General features: G+C 43.8%; 1 protein-coding gene across 5 annotated transcripts in view; it reads left to right on the plus strand.

Moving 5' to 3' along the window:
- Nucleotides 1-16576: 16576 nt before the first annotated feature.
- Nucleotides 16577-17942, plus strand: part of CRLF1 (cytokine receptor like factor 1) — a 182292-nt gene continuing 180926 nt past the window's right edge. For all 5 annotated transcript variants that reach the window (XM_068233911.1, XM_068233912.1, XM_068233916.1 and 2 more), the window contains exon 1: nt 16577-16924. In XM_068233911.1, coding sequence (XP_068090012.1) covers nt 16870-16924 — 55 coding nt within the window. In that variant the 5' untranslated portion in view covers nt 16577-16869. The remainder of the gene's footprint in view (nt 16925-17942) is intronic.

A 17942-nucleotide genomic window follows, 5' to 3' on the forward strand; every position in this document is an offset into this window, starting at 1 on the left:
AGCTAATTTTACTCAGGAAGGAATTATCATGCAAGCAAATAATACCTTATGCTTTAGTGAATTTGGCCTGTTCTGAAGCTTTGATATTGCAGCACTGAGAAGATTCAGGAAGTATTTTGTGACTATTTGTGTTTGTTTTGTCACTCCTGGGATCCAAAACAATTTGTTCACAGTGGTCCCAGAATTTATATTACTTTAACTCATTAAACCACTGCGACCATGACACTTTGGTCTTTGTAAGTAACTGACCTTTTATGCTATTACTAAATCACTAATGGTTATTAGGTTAAATTCCTTTAACATGAAACGTTTAAAAAAAATGTTACAGTGTTATTGTACTTAAAAAAAAAAAAAAAAAAAAAAACCTAAAAATTAATCTCCAATCAGTAATGGAGGATACCTGTTTTACTGATTTTGCTTTCAGTCTAAAATACCAAATTTTTCAGTCAATGTTTAATGAACCAGGAGAAAAGAACCTAAAGGCTGATTCACATCATGCAATTTTCCTGTCATATTGACAGCAGGTTGATAGATAATTTCCTGTATGTCTGATCTGCTCCTGTTTGAGAACAAGCTTGATTGTTTTTGCAGTGCTGATCTGAAAATTGATCCTTTTCTTGATCAGGAACAGAGCGAACATGCCAGAAGTTATTTATCGACCCGTCGATCTGACAGGAATTGCATCATGTGTACCAGCCTGTAAATCTGTATCCAATGTTTGCATATGTGCTTCAACAGAGATATGCTTATGGGTTAAGAAGGTCAGTAAAAGCAGTATTTATAGCTTCAAAACATTACTGAAGCAGAGATCAGCACATAATGCAGATAGTTTACTATCAGCAGCACAGCGTAACAACTTTTACTGTACTGTGCTGTACTGCCTGTACCTTAAAACTAGTGCAAAATAAGTAATGCTAGTACATTGAATTATTGATTAGGGACTAATGTTATGCTACTTTTAAGGCACAATTACACTTTATTGCACTACAGAAGATGGATATAAATTATTTTAAAATGCATATCTTTAAAGTTCACCTGATAATACATTGACCTGCCTGTGAGTGATGAGAATAATACATGTTTAGCGTGTATACACCTATGATACCCCTTTTTCAGGATAGACATGCTTTCCAAGCATCCCAACGTAGTTTGACTGGTAAAGGAGTAGTCAATCACACATGAGCATAAGTACCGTATATTCCGGGTAACAATTCTGTAAGGTACCAGTCAGGGAGTTACCTGAGAGAAGCAAAGAAGTGAGGAGCAAAGAAGAAAGGCATCTATTGGTACCTAATTTATTGCAAAACATTTAATATGTAATTGAGCAACCACATAACTATGGAAAATAATAACTGATCTGGTCCCATGATGACTACAGTTCCCGTCTTTCAATCAAATGCCATCACCTAGAAAAAGGGATTGTGCTTGCAGGCAACGGGAGGAATCTGCATCTGCTTCAGAATTGGAAATAGATCAAGATTTTCAGTCTGTTGCAGTCACAAAAATGTTCTCTGGGTTGAGTTGCTAAGCTCCGGCTCAAAAGGCCCTATCCACTGCATTCCATATACCGTACTCAGCTTCCAGGATGAACAGCAAATCTGACAACATTGTAGAAAATTTAGCTACCATTAATTACTGGTGTCAGAAGCTGAGATACACATGACAATGTTGACTTACTTTACATTTTTTTTCTGCCTGGACTTTTTTTTTTTAAGTAGAGATGGGAGACCAGGGTTATAATCCTGGCTAGAGTCAGTACCTATTCAGTAAGGAGTTCAAGGCAAGACTCCCTAACACTGCAGGGTGGCCTCTTGAGCGCGTCCCAGTGAGGTGGCTCTTGAGCGCTTTGAGTCCACTTTAATGTGACCTGTAACACCACATTAAAATACAAAATTACAATCTAAACAAGGGAAAATGTTTGTTCAAAGTCTAGTTCACCCTGGGAAGGGATGTGGATGAGGGCAAGTATGGGAAAGCTGCAGGCTGTCTGTGGTAAGGACTTGACCATCTGTGTTCTGTTGCAGCAGTAAGTGTGCATTTTTATATTGTAAAACTAAATATTTTGCTAAACTTTAAGTTACTTTGCCTTTCAATTTCAGGACTAGGTAACTTTTTTTTTATTAGATAACTTAAATGTGTCATGCTCCTAATATTAAAAAACCTTAAAAATATCTGAGACCAGACCATCTGTACCTTACTACTCATGCATTGGACTACATATAATTATGTATTTATATAACACAGACATCTTCAGCACTTTACATAGTGTGTATAGTGTCCTTCAGGGTATTTATCAATCTAATGCCTGCCATAGTCATAACATTGTCTTATGTTCATCTTCCTATTGCAATCTAAGGCTATTTGTGTATGTGTGTGTGTGTGTGTGGGGGGGGGGGGGGGGGCAGAGGGGGATTAACCTGTCTGTATGTTTTTGGTATGTGGAAGGAAACTGGAATGCCCAGAGGAAACCTGAGAGGGTTCTCCCAAGGGTAGCACTTCAAGGCTTTGTGCAGCGGATATTATCTAGCAACCAAAGGAAAAGGTCAAAACATTTTAGAGACACATCACTACTACTTTGGTAAGTATGATGAAAAGACACAGGTATTTGTACATCTTATTCATTTTGAATGGAGAAATGTTTACTACCTACTGTTAAAGGATACCAGAGCCCAAATGAAGATGAGTAACGGAGGGAGCAGGCATGTATGGTGAGCTGTTGTGATGCTCACCGCTCCCCCATTCTCCTTTCTTCCCCCTCCAGTACCTGTAATTGCACTCCGGCCCCGTCTTCTGTTCGGCTTGATCGCGCATCAGTGCGCCTGCGCAGGCCGGGCTGCACGTGTACTACAGCACGCAACCATGGCTGGGAGCGCTCTGCACATGCATGTGACATCATGATGACATCATGTGCATACACAGAGCGCTCCTGGGTGCGGTTGTGTGCTGTAGTACGCGTGTAGCCCCGGCCAATGCAGTCGCACTGATGCACGACCAAGCCGACCGGAAGACACGCTCTGGTATCCTTTAAGCTGTATCTTGCAGTCATAAATTAAGATTACTCTTCACCACTATAAAGCAGAGGGAGTGGCTTTCAGTATGTTGCATGTAAGCTTTTCAAAACCCCTTTCCTGAACTGCGTCTGATTGAAGGATAGATGAAATTATTTTTTCATGTCAATCTCTTGTCATTTAACGACAGCAATACCATCTATTACATTTATATTCTTTCAGCTATTTTTTTTTTCTTTTTACAAAACAAAGGGGTTGCTTGTGCTTAGACCATTTTGCTATACTTATCCTAATTTTTGTTGTGGTTATTCTGATTAGTTTTGTTCATTGTATGCTTAGTTAAGTCAGATTTCTGTAAAGTTGCTGTGCTCAGGGGGTGCACAGCAATTTTACCAATATTAATGCTAGGGTAATGCATTGTATGCTCATTGGGTAAGTAGCGTAATGCGTGTTACCATAGCAACTCGTGGGCTACCCAGGTGATGTAGGTTTCCCTAATTTTGCAATGTTTGTTACTTTCTTGCCAGTAAAATTGATGTGTGCTACCTGCGTCTGGCAGCTTTACTGAAAGTTAGTGTATCAAGTCCATAAATAGTGGAACAAACGATGATTACTGATATATTCTAATTTTAAGTCAGAAGGTGGCCACATACCATACAGGTAGTCCCTGGGTTACGAACGCCCAACTTACGAACGACCCGCCGATACGAACGCCCGCTGACCCGCCGTGATGACGTCACACAGCCCGGGGACTACCTCTTGTGCCCCCTTTCCCAATGCAGAGTATGCGCAGCAGAAGTGATTACAAGTCTCACCTATTCCATGGTGGCTCCGGGCCAATCAGCAGCGTCCTCTCTCCCCTCAATGCTCTTCCCAGTGGCTTCCCTAGTGTCGCGTAATGACACAATCAAAAGGAGACCCCACGGCTCCTTCTGATTGCGTCATTACGCGATGGTACTAGTGAAGCCGCTGGGAGGAATGGTGAAGGGAGAGAGGATGCCGCTGATTGGCCCGGAGCCGCCATGGAATAGGTGAGACTTGTAATCGCTTCTGCTGCGCATACTCTGCATTAGGAAAGGGGGCACAGGAGGCACAAAGAGACACAAAGGGAGGCAGAGATGACACAGAGGGGGGACACTGGAAGCACAGGGGACAGAGAAGGCACAGCGTTCCGACTTAAGCATGGATTCAGGTTAAGAACGACCCTACAGTCCCTATCTCGTTCATTAACTGGGGACTACCTGTACAATGTTTTAAATACCATATATACTTGAGTATAAGCCAACCCGAGTATAGGCCGACCCCCCCCCAACTTTTACCTTAAAATATATGAAAAATTGATTGTCCCGAGTATAAGCCGGGGTGGGAAATGCCATAACCACACCACTCACAACCACGACCGGCCACAACCATACATGGGAAAAGCAGCATAAAATCGTCAGATAGCAATAATACCAGCCGGCTGCTGGTGCCCAAATTCTCTATTTAGCACATTATTTCCTAGACCTGTGTAATATTACCACCATCTCTCAGTCTGACAGTGACTGGCTGAATGCAAGGTTAGTATATAGTGGAGCTAATCTCCCCCCCCCCCCACCCCACGATATTCTTACCCCCTCCAGATCTCAGTGATCACTCAAACCTAAGTGCCTCCTCGTCCCCCGCCAAAAGCATGTGGATTAATGTAACGGCTACAATGTATGCAAGCACCACTGATCTCTGGCTGCAGCGCATATCATCTATGTCCCCTTAGTGCCCCAAAGTGCCTCCTTGTCCCCGTCATGTGTTTTCCGGCTGAGTCTGATACAATTTGTGGGTGCTGTGCCACGTGCATCTTTGTCACCCCCCCCCCCCCCCGATTCTCTCCCTTGAGTGTCTCCCCCAAGCCAGAGCAGACAGATTTGCTCTCTTACCAGTGCAGAGTCCAATCGTTATGAATAGAGGTCCCGCACGGTGTTCACTCACCGGGCCACGCTGGATGTAAGCGTCTCCTGTCTATGACGTCCTGCAGCAGTGGGAGTAATTAAAGGCGCCACTAGGGGCATCATATACAGGAGACTCCTACATCCAGCGTGGTCTGGTATGCATAACGATCGGACTCTTTACCGGTAAGAGCGCATATCGATCCGCTTTGGCTCAAGGGAGAGACTCGGGGGAGAGATTAGCGGGATGACAAAGATGCACGTGGCTCTGGGCTGATTTCGGAATCAGCCAAAACACATGGCGAGGGACAAGGAGGCACTCAGGGGTACTCGGGGCACTAAGGGGACATGGATGATATGCACTGGAGGGGAGGGGACTCGAGTATAAGCCGAGACCCCCACTTTTGTTCCACTTTTTTGGACCCAAAATCTCGGCTTATACTCGAGTATATACCATATTCAATATTCAATTCAATTTAAGAATTGCAATCAATTTTTCTGACTGATTGTAACATTTCAAAAATATGACCAATGTACCACACACATATGTTCAATTTCTCCCCAATTATGATAAAAATGCTTGGAAACTCTGAGAATATTGCTATTGTGTGTATATTAATAAATTGACAACCTAACACATACCATACAATCTTAAGTAAAATTTAAGAAAAATTTCCAGCATTCCGGACCAACAAAAATGTAAAAAAACTGGAAATCCAATCAGATTTTTCAGTCGAATGAAAAAAAAAAAGCTTTCGATTTTTTGAGGGACATCCGATCATATTTATCAAATTGCGGTAAGATCGGATCATTTTATTGTATCGTGTGTGGCCACCTTTATATGGATGAGCGAGATCAATTTAGCAAAAGCTGAAATCTTCCCAGAGTGTGATGGGAATCAGAATGTGTAAGCAGGGGTTAACTCGCCAAGCCATCACCTTCCTTCTGATACACTGCACACCGCTCTTCATCTTCTGACACTTCCCCCTTCTTAACCTGAACTTCCGCTGGGAAGGTGGAAGAGTTGGAACATCAAAAGCAGCGCTGAGCACATTAGAAGGGAGGCGGTGGCCTAAAAAAAGTTAATCAAACCAAACCCTGTGTATATTCTGGAATGATTTAGCTTATTGTGAAATTGATTTGGCAGCAGTGCATAGTTTGTCCATAACTCCCACCTTTCTTTAGGAGTATTTAGTTGCACAGTACAGAAGCTTTTGTTACTCATATTCAGAGCCGGGAGAAGGTCCTCCAGCACCCAAGGCTGAGACACCAAAGTGCGCCCCTCCATCCCTCCACCCCAGCCGTCACACACTGATTGCTATTAGACTAAGAGGCACCCCAGGGCCCCCAACACCTTAATCTCTAGTTATATGGCTTGTAGTCACTTCCATGTATATCCTTTTCTTATTCCTTTCTGCTTCAAACACAATTAGGAATGACAGCTGAATGAATTGTGCGTCCCCTCCTACACTGCGCCCTGAGGCTGGAGCCTCTCCAGCCTATGCCTCGGCCCGGCCCTGCTCATATTTTATGGAAGATGGATTCATTTTTTGGTTTAGGGACAGTATTGCTGTATCTGTGTATAAGTTGATTGATCTCCTTCTGAAGTTAACACATACCTTTTTTGCCACACCTATAATTGGATATATAATAGCAGTATACCTTTATCCATAATATGTTTTATATAAAAAATGCTGACAAATGACACTTTTGCATATCTGTCAGCTCCTCATCTGTCAGCATGACTAAACATATGGATTGGGATCTCCTCTTTACTTGGTCTCTTCCACCTGGCATGATATCTAACAGCCATTTCTTCTCTACACATTGCTGATGGAAGAGAAGAGACCCATTGAAGAGGTCGTTAATGGGCATGACTGATCATTCTTGAATGATTTCCACAGCGATCAGAAATGATCGAGATTGTATAGTTAATGGCCATCTTAAAAATATCAGGGTGACGAAATAATTTACAATGTGCAAATATTGACTAATTTGTTGTGCTGTTAAAAATCAGCCATTTTACTCATCATTATATTCAAATAAAGTTCCTCTTTAATGTTAGGCATTGTAGAAGAGTAAGGTTAGTGTGAGGCATAGGCTAGGGGGATGGATAGTGTAAGACAGAGGAGAGGTGGAGGCATTAATGTACAGGAACTCTCCTCACCCTTAAACTAACCTTCCCCTTAGCTTGTGCCTCACTCTAACCTTCCTCCTCTACAGCGGTGGCTCCAGGAAAAAAATTTGGGGGGTGATGCAGGTGCTGGATCTTTTCTAGGGGTGGCTGTGAACTAAATCAGGGGGCATGGCCAAAAACAAGGGTGTGATCAAAAGGGGTGTGTCTATGGGGCGGGTCTAGTGGGCGTGTATAGGTAATAAAGTTGCCCCAGTATAGGTAGTATAGTTCCCCAGTATAAGTAGTATAGCTGCCCCAGTATAGGTAGTATAACTGCCCTAGAATAGGTAGTATAGCTGCCCCAGCATAGGTAGTATCAGTGCTGATCGTAATGGAAAAAGCTACGCTTACGGATCATTACGCGTAATTTTACGCTATTACGCATTACGAAATTACGCTTACGGCATAGACATTCAATTTCGGTACATGCCTGTAATTACGCATTGCCCTTACGCAATTACGCGTAAGAATACCGTAATTCAAGTTGTTACGTTATAGGCTTACGCGTAAATTCCTACTAGCAATTAATGCGTAAGGTCATGCTGCCAAGCGGAAAAGTTGACGCATGGATCAATGTTAGGTAGCCGCCGACTTTAAGGGTTAATAGCAAAGCCCCCTTAAGTGCTAAGAGCCTCAAATTTGGAGAATATATTAAGGAGATCAGAAGGAATAAGAGGGAAATTTTTTTTTTCAAAAAGACCTTATAGTTTTTGAGAAAATCGATGTTAAAGTTTCAAAGGAAAAATAGATACATTTAAAAACCCGCCGACTTTAACGGTTAATAGCAAAGCCTGCTTAAAATTTAGAAACACCAAATTTACAGGGTATATTAAGGGGATCAGTGGGAATAAGAGGAAAATTTTTTTTTTCAAAAAGACCTTATAGTTTTTGAGAAAATCGATTTTTAAGTTTCAAGGGCAAAAATGTCTTTTAAATGCGGAAAATGTCAGTTTTTTTTGCACAGGTAACAATAGTGTTTTATTTTCATAGATTCCCCCAAGTGGGAAGAGTTTTACTTACTTCGTTCTGAGTGTGGGAAATATTAAAAAAAAAACGACGTGGGGTCCCCCCTCCCAGACCTCTTTAACCCCTTGTCCCCCATGCAGACTGGGATAGCCAGAATGCGGAGCACCGGCCGCGTGGGGCTCCGCACCCTGACTATACCAGCCCGCATGGTCCATGGATTGGGGGGTCTCGGAAGGGGAGGGGCAGCCAAGCTTTCCCCTCCCCCTCCGAGCCCTTGTCCAATCCAAGGACAAGGGGCTCTTCTCCACCTCCGATGGGCGGTGGAGGTGGAGGCCGCGATTTCCTGGGGGGGAGGTTCATGGTGGCATCTGGGAGTCCCCTTTAAAAAGGGGTCCCCCAGATGCCCACCCCCCCTCCCAGGAGAAATGAGTATAGAGGTACTTGTACCCCTTACCCATTTCCTTTAAGAGTTAAAAGTAAATAAACACACAGACACTTTGAAAAAGTATTTTAATTGAACAAAAAACATAACCACGAAAAAAGTCCTTTAATATTCTTAATTAACCATTAATACTTACCTGTCCCTTTAAAAGCCAGTTCCCACGCAATATCCTCGGAAATATACTAATCAGTTACAATGTAACAAAGCTATTACAATGTAACAACTTTGTTACTTTGTAACACCACCGCACCCGACGTCACTCGCCGCCACCGCCGCGTCTGCGCTGACCCGACAGAGCTCTGAGCTATATAGCTCAGAGCTCCCTAAGCATCTTTGTATTTGGGCTCCAAGGAGCCCCATTGGTCCTTAGCAGACCAATGGGGTTCCTTTAAATCAGAAGGAACCCCATTGGTCTGCTAAGGACCAATGGGGCTCCTTGGAGCCCAAATACAAAGATGCTAAGAGAGCTCTGAGCTATATAGCTCAGAGCTCTGTCGGGTCCGTGCGGGACGCTAAGTCCCCGCCGCCTCCCGCTGTCCTCCCCGCCTCTTCCACATGTCACCCACATGTCACCCACATGTGGGTGACATGTGGGTGACAGATGTGGGCGGGGCTGACAGCGGGAGGCGGCGGGGACTTGGCGTCCCGCACTGACCCGACAGAGCTCTGAGCTATATAGCTCAGAGCTCTCTTAGCATCTTTGTATTTGGGCTCCAAGGAGCCCCATTGGTCCTTAGCAGACCAATGGGGTTCCTTCTGATTTAAAGGAACCCCATTGGTCTGCTAAGGACCAATGGGGCTCCTTGGAGCCCAAATACAAAGATGCTTAGGGAGCTCTGAGCTATATAGCTCAGAGCTCTGTCGGGTCAGCGCAGACGCGGCGGTGGCGGCGAGTGACGTCGGGTGCGGTGGTGTTACAAAGTAACAAAGTTGTTACATTGTAATAGCTTTGTTACATTGTAACTGATTAGTATATTTCCGAGGATATTGCGTGGGAACTGGCTTTTAAAGGGACAGGTAAGTATTAATGGTTAATTAAGAATATTAAAGGACTTTTTTCGTGGTTATGTTTTTTGTTCAATTAAAATACTTTTTCAAAGTGTCTGTGTGTTTATTTACTTTTAACTCTTAAAGGAAATGGGTAAGGGGTACAAGTACCTCTATACTCATTTCTCCTGGGAGGGGGGGTGGGCATCTGGGGGACCCCTTTTTAAAGGGGACTCCCAGATGCCACCATGAACCTCCCCCCCAGGAAATCGCGGCCTCCACCTCCACCGCCCATCGGAGGTGGAGAAGAGCCCCTTGTCCTTGGATTGGACAAGGGCTCGGAGGGGGAGGGGAAAGCTTGGCTGCCCCTCCCCTTCCGAGACCCCCCAATCCATGGACCATGCGGGCTGGTATAGTCAGGGTGCGGAGCCCCACGCGGCCGGTGCTCCGCATTCTGGCTATCCCAGTCTGCATGGGGGACAAGGGGTTAAAGAGGTCTGGGAGGGGGGACCCCACGTCGTTTTTTTTTTAATATTTCCCACACTCAGAACGAAGTAAGTAAAACTCTTCCCACTTGGGGGAATCTATGAAAATAAAACACTATTGTTACCTGTGCAAAAAAAACTGACATTTTCCGCATTTAAAAGACATTTTTGCCCTTGAAACTTAAAAATCGATTTTCTCAAAAACTATAAGGTCTTTTTGAAAAAAAAATTTTTCCTCTTATTCCCACTGATCCCCTTAATATACCCTGTAAATTTGGTGTTTCTAAATTTTAAGCAGGCTTTGCTATTAACTGTTAAAGTCGGCGGGTTTTTAAATGTATCTATTTTTCCTTTGAAACTTTAACATCGATTTTCTCAAAAACTATAAAGTCTTTTTGAAAAAATTTTTTTTCCTCTTATTCCTTCTGATCTCCTTAATATATTCTCCAAATTTGAGGCTCTTAGCACTTAAGGGGGCTTTGCTATTAACCCTTAAAGTCGGCGGCTTTTTTATATTATACGGGAGCGTAATATTACGCGATTACGGCAGACTGTGTAATTTCAATGGGAGTTTACTGTCTTACGCGTAATTTGTTACGCGTAAAACGTAACCCACGGTCTACGCGTAATTAATTACGCGTAATACCGTAACCTTACACGTAACGCTTACGGTGCATTTGTAGTGAATTACGATGCGTAATTACGCTAATGCGTAATTTCGGCCCAGCACTGGGTAGTATAGCTGCCCAAGCATAGGTAGTATAGCTGCCCCAGCGTAGGTAGTATTGCTGCCCCAGTATAGGTAGTATAGCTGCCCCATTGTAGGTAGTACCAGTGTAGGTAGTACAACTGCCCCAGTGTAGGTAGTACAGCTGACCCAGCATAGGTAGTCCCAGTGTAGGTAGTACAGCTGCCCCAGTGTAGGTATTACAGTTACCCCAGTGTAGGTAGTACAGCTGCCCCAGCGTAGGTAGTACAGCTGCCCCAGTGTAGGTAGTACAGTAGCCCCAGTGTAGGTAGTACAGTAGCCCCAGTGTAAATAGTATTGCTGCCCCAGTGTAGGTAGTACAGTAGCCCCAGTGTAGGTAGTACAGTAGCCCCAGTGTAGGTAGTACAGTAGCCCCAGTGTAGGTAGTATAGCTGCCCCAGTGTAGGTAGTACAGCTGCCCCAGCGTAGGTAGTACAGCTGCCCCAGTGTAGGTAGTCCCAGTGTAGGTAGTACAGTAGCCCCAGTGTAGGTAGTATAGCTGCCCCAGCGTAGGCAGTACAGCTGCCCCAGCGTAGGTAGTACAGCTGCCCCAGTGTAGGTAGTCTCAGTGTAGGTAGTACAGCAGCCCCAGTGCAGGTAGTACAGCCGTCCCAGTGTAGGCAGTACAGCTGCCCCAGTGTAGGTAGTACAGCTGCCCCAGCGTAGGTAGTCCCAGTGTAGGTAGTACAGCAGCCCCAGTGTAGGTAGTACAGCAGCCCCAGTGTAGGTAGTACAGTTGCCCCAGTGTAGCAGCGCAGGTAATACAGCTGCCCCAGTGTAGGTAGTACAGCTGCTCCAGTGTAGGTAGTTCCAGTGTAGGTAGTACAGTTGCCCCAGTGTAGGTAGTATAGCTGCCCCAGCATAGGTAGTATAGCTGCCCCAGTGTAAGTAGTATTGCTGCCCCAGCCTGCTCGCCCCTTCCGCTCCTGCGGCAGCCGCTCGTGCATCCTTCTGAGCTGGCGGATGCTACTTCTATGCCTGTTCCCACCACCTCATCTTCTGTGCTTCTCCCCGCCTCCTCTCCCTCTGTAGTGCTACAAGAGAATGGCCGCCGATGTCCGTATTTGTGGACATCGACAGCCATTTTCTTGTAGCACTGCAGATAGGAGTGAGAGCAGGGCAGCGAGTGGCTGCCGCTGCCGGTGCTCAGGGGGTGCTTGGACAATTTTAAGGGGTGCTTCAGCAACCCAAAGCATCCCCCTGGCGCCGCCCATGCTCCTCTACAATACCTAACAGTAACCTCCCCCTCTCTAATGCCTAACACTAACTTGCCCCTTTCCAGTGCCTAACACTAACCTGCCCCTTTCCAGTGCCTAACACTAACATGCCCCTAATGCCTAACACTAACCTCTCCCTTTCCAATACCTAACATTAACCTCCACCTAGCAGGATGATTCTCATTGGGCCACCAAGTGGACAAATAAGGAGCCCCAGCGGGAGACTCAAAGAGGCTTTGCTGGGCTTCGAGAACACTGACAGAGATGGCAGAAGAATGAGCGGAGGAGCGGTGTGGGACATGCGGCGAGATGGAAACAATGAAGGTATGTTTTTTGTCGAAGGTCCCAGCAGGTCCCACGGTAGCATCGAGCGGCAGGAGGCAACGGACGGCAGGTAAGAACAAAGGCTGGCTCTTGCAACAGATGCGCGTGCATTTCCCGGGGGAGTGAGGCTGCAGTGCTATGGTGCTGAAGGACAGCTCCAAATGCCTCGCTCCACATTGCTCACTTACACAGGAGCATCGCTCAGCGAATACCTAGTCATGCTCCTTTACGCAAGGACATCACTCAGGTGAAACTGGCAATTGAATTTGCTGGTAAATCCTGAGCGATGTGAGAAGATAAGAAGCTTGCTTGTTTTAAACTTCTTATCTCCTCGAATTGCATATGGCCCCCTGTGTACTTTTCTAATACTTCAGCTGCTTTAGGGAGTCGATACAACACTGCAGTATTTGGTCTGTCAACTAAAGTGATCTTGCAATATGTAGACTGTAACTAAGAGATATATACAAGTAAGATGCCATTTTAATTTGTATGTGTAATCGATGTTCTGATTAAAATATAAACAAGTTTGTTTTATATTTTTGAATTGATATTATGGTAGCTTTATGTAAACGATTGGTTGTGGATGTTTTAACTGGGGCACAATGACATAGGTGCAATTTTTTGGTGAGCTGTTAAATATTGAAATTCTTCTCTAAGCTTTTTAGACACAAAGTACAATGAAGACTTAATTTTGCTGTTCTTACAGTGCTTGAATGATTATATGTTCTATAGTTACAGTATCTTTTAACTTGACTGGGAGAGAGGAGGGAGGGGTTTATCCTTCTGAGTAATTTGTTCTGCACAAGCTTTCAAAACTGTTTAGATCTCCGCCTGCTGGCTGCAAATGATACACATGAAATATTCAAAAGCTATCTTTCATATTTACCTTATTTAAAACTAATACAAATTTGTTAAAATAACTGTTAAGAAAAATATTACACACCCACTTTCGCTTACTATGCAATATGTTAAAATTTAAAAGAACATAATTTTACAATTTAGTCTTTGCTTGTATTGCCACAGCCAAGTCAAACTTATAATATTAAGTGACATCTATTATTATGAATAAAAATAGATGTCCACTTACTGAGGAGATCACAATAGTGCAGCATGGTGTGTGGGTTTCCTCTGGACACTCCTGTTTCCCCCCACATCCCAAAAACATACAGAGAAGTTAATTGGGTTTCCTCCTAAATAGACCCTAGACTAGGATGGACATATGACTATGATATGTACTCTGTAATGTGCTGTGGAAGATGTCTGCGCTATGTAAGTATTAAATGATAATAAATAATAATAATCTATTCCCTAACATGTTTTATGATATGATGTTAATGGATACATAAGGCAATTGAAAAAAAAAAACAGATTTACTTACCTGGTGCTTCCTCCTGTTCCTGGAAGCCTATGTGTCCCTCGCCACAGCTTCGCTCTCAGACAGTATCTTTAGGTCCGCTCCTAGGCAGCTGCCGACTCGGTCAGGTTGGAGGCCACGGCATATGTGTGAGTGCTCGGCCACGCTGCTACCGGTCGTGCACCTGTAGCTGGGAGCGTTCTGCACAAGCGCAGTATGTCTATGCCTGCGCAGAATGCAGCAGCCCAGTCGTAGCAGCGCGGCCACACACTCGTGCATGTGCAGAGCTCACTGATCTGGCTGGGTGGGCGGCTGCTATGGAGGGGACCCCGAGAGACTGCCTGAGAGTAGAGCTGCAATGAGGGACACATAGGCTTCCAGGGGTTGGAGGAAGCCACAGGTGAGTAAATCAGATTTTTTGGAATTGCCTTATGTAACCTTTATAAGGAACCCAAGGTGTGAGACCTATGGAAGGTGCCATATTTATTTCCTTTTAAACAATACCAGTTGCCTGGAAGTTCTGCTGATCTTTCTGGTCTAAATCACACACCTGACACAAGTATGCAGGGACGGATCTAGACTAAGTTGCGCCTGGGGCAAGGTCAGGTTTTGGCGCCTAAAGGTCAGGTTTTGGCGCCTAAACTGCCACTCCCCATCCAGTTTTGGCACCTAAAGGTCAGGTTTTGGCGCCTAAAGATCAGGTTTTGGCGCCTAAACTGCCATTCCCCATCCAATATTTGCCGCCTTTTTAAGAATTCAACAAACTGCGCCTTGGCCAAGATACCCGCCTGCCCCCCCTAGATCCGTCCCTGCAAGTATGCAGCTAATCTTGCCAGATTTGTCATAGACATCTGATCTGCTTGTTTGTTCAGGGTCTACGGCTTAAAGTATTAGAGGAAGAGGATCAGCAGGACAGCCAGGTAGTGTGCATTATTTAAAAGGAAACAAACATGTCAGCCTCCATATCCCTCTCACCTCGGGTCCTTTTTAAATGTAATATTTTCAATGTTAGTACCAGGAGTGAGTAAGCTATGACAAATGCAACTGAAGCAAAACTCCAGGCATAGAGAAAAAACTTTTGGGGAACAAAACACATACTCATCTTTGTACTAAAGATCTTGTTGGTCTGTTGTTCTCTTCTACGTTACTCTGCTGGTCACTTTTCCCTCAGCACTACTGTGATCACTGATGACTCTTTTAAGAGAGTCACCAGATCCCACCCCCTCCCCAGCCCCCCCCCCTCCCTTCCCGGTAACAGGCATCATAAAGAGGTAGGGGGAGGGGCTTTGAGTGACAGATCCATTACTTCTCTCATTTTCCTGAGACCAGAAGCTGTGCAGGAGATGGTCAGGAGAAGTGACGCTTCCAGAACACTCACAGTAGTTCTTGGGGGAGAAGAGACTTACAGAGTAAAAAAAAAAGGAGGACCAGCTACCAGCGGGCGCTTTATAGGGAAGGGGAGTATGTGGTTTTTCCTTACAGGTTAATCTGTTCATTTGTCCAAAGAGATACTTGATGTTTATTGTTCCATTGAAGAGGGAATGAGCTGCCCCAATGTTGTTGTTTTTTAGGCTCTCTCCCCCTCTCTTACTCTTACTTGTATCCAAGCACATGATGACAACATTGCACAGGACATATAAGGGAACAATGTGGTCTGATAAATCACCTTTTCAATATTGGTTGTGGTTTTGGCAAACTTTTTTTCTAACTTTTTTGTTGACCAATGTGGTCTCCTTGGCTGGTCTAGCAATTCTGTCATGCCATCCAGACCAATACAAGGGCAAGGAAGTAATAACATTGGGAGAGGGGACAGGTCTTGTACATCATATCCAAGGAGCAGTAACAATGAGACAACCTAGAAAAAATAATATTTTCTGGATAAGTGTGGGTTCTATCATGTAAACATTGTCCTTCAGCATCAGCGAAGCAATTAATTTGGGCACATGGTTGGATTGGAAATTTGTGTGATGCCATAGACCGCAATGTAAATTGCGGCTGTATAGTTGCATTATCCAATATTCAACTATCGGCATGATCCGACGCGGAAATTATTGCAGAGCAGGTTGTTTTGGCATACATCGTTCAGTGCTGAGCACCAAAACTAGGTGGCGCTATAGCAACAATGCGCATAAGGGTAATGTGAGGTTCCAGCGATTGCCGGATCCCAAATTAAAGCTCCCTCCAGGCTGCAACAACTTGGAGAGGAAATAGTTTTTAACGCCGCTGAGGATTTGAGTGGCAGCAGGGTGAGCTTTCATTTGGCTCATCCTGTGCCTAGCTCACCAACTAGCTCACTAATACATACGCCATTACCAGAAGCCTTTTTTAAATGTATGCAGCACCGGTGCCTGGTTTTGCAGCTGGAAATAACTATATGAAACATGACTGCTGTCATAATGCTGACAGATTAGTGAATTTCAGGTACTACTCCATCCAAAAGTGATACTTCATTTTTAAGTGGAGGTTAGATATATGCTGTTTTCACATATGCCTGCCTGTATAGCTGATTGGGATGAGAATGTGAACCTTGTAAAAGCTTTTGCAGGTGTGCAAAGCTGAGAAAACAAGCACAAACATATCACTCCAGAAGTTCCTGGGATACAGAAGAAACTGTTAGATGGTTTAACTCTCCAACATGCACTACACACTAAAATATAAGTTTTTGCTGCACTGACCTTTCAGTATTCTATTGATGACACATATTGGCAGTAGCATTGATGTTCTGATTGACCTCATTTAGCAGTTCAGACGATGCCTAACCATGACTCACATCTGATTCTCTTTTTACGTAGCTTGAGTATAAAGGGAAAAAAAACTCAGGAAATGTCAGCAGACATACAGAATAAAGGGGGGGGGGGGTGGAGATGGGGGGCAGAATGACAAAAAGGAGTGCAGCGATGGAATAGTAAAGAATCCCTTCTCTAGTTCTGTAGGGCTTGGTAATTTTGGCAACCCTTGTAGGCGGGGAAATGAATGGGACTACAGGCATATTTAGCTTGTCAGTTCTCAGTTGCTCAGACTTGCAAAAGGGTTTTCCTTAACCTGCAAGCTGTCTGTTTCCTTTATACATGCTTCACTTGCTTCTGTTGCACAAACTGAAAAGTCTGTCTTATAATAAAACATCATAGACAAGCGACTTCCCTACAGCAGTACCTACAAGAGGAAAAAACTTCTGGAATTTACAAGATTCAAGGTGGAATTTTTTTAAAGTGCTCAAGTGGATTTAAAAAGCCTTGAAATATGATCGCTTTAGTGCTCCTATGGATATCCATGTTAATTGTGAGCTCCTTGACTCGTAAGTAATATTCTTCGTATGTCTGTTAGGTAACTGCATGCACAGGTTTAACAGTCGTTTAAGAGCAGCGACTCTATATTCATACAGCGAAGTGGCAGTTTTGAGCTTTCTATGTACTCTTATCAGCATTAGACTTAACTATAACCATACAATTATCTAAACAGATAAAAGTAATCACTTTCCTTTTCTGAGTTACTAATTATCCAAAGATAGAGGAATGGCTTTGTCAGATAGCTTTTTTTTTCTATCATTTGCCTGACAGATTACTAGTTTACTAGCACATCTAGCTCTGATTGTTCATGATTCTCTGATATGAATCACTATTATATTTTGAACATAGGCAGAAAGGTGTTTTGCATTGTATTAATGCTTTCAAATAAATATGGCTAATAAACTGCCATACTGCCATCATAAACTGGAGATAGAGATGAAAGCAGCGGAAACAAGACTGTAAATATAAACAGTAGTGGTACTGCTCTCAGCTGTTAAGTGAAGCTTAGAACAGATGAAGGCAATGCAGTTGTTGAACAGACCTTCATAAATTGAAAAAGGTACATCCACATAAATCCTTCTGCCTGAGGATTGCCAGGGTTTCCGCTGTGCCTCTAAAACACAAGCAGAAGTTATTGTTGTAAAGGATAGTGAAAATATACAAAGCTGTAGGATTTGCCCTTTAGTTATCAAAGGCAGGATCATGTGTGCCCAGAAGAAAAAGTGCATTTGCTCTGTGTACAATAAAACTTTTGCAGCTGAGGTAAATATGTGCAGGGGATGTAGAGGAGGTCTGCAGGAAAAAAAATAACATGGAGATTTTTGTGTGAATTCCTGATTTGACTTGCTTGAAGAAAGCAGAAAATGTAATCTTCCTAGAGCTTCTCGCTAAAAGGGGTAAGTTGTTGCCTGCAGGGACATATTTGTTGCAAATACACAGGAAAGGTTTTTCCTTTAAGAAGCATGGACTAGGATGATGAGATGCAAATAGAGCTGCTTGAGAATTTGATACCAATTCCCAGTGCTG

The sequence above is a fragment of the Hyperolius riggenbachi genome, chromosome 1 (genome assembly GCF_040937935.1).
Source record: "Hyperolius riggenbachi isolate aHypRig1 chromosome 1, aHypRig1.pri, whole genome shotgun sequence".
NCBI classification, from domain to species: Eukaryota; Metazoa; Chordata; class Amphibia; order Anura; family Hyperoliidae; genus Hyperolius; species Hyperolius riggenbachi.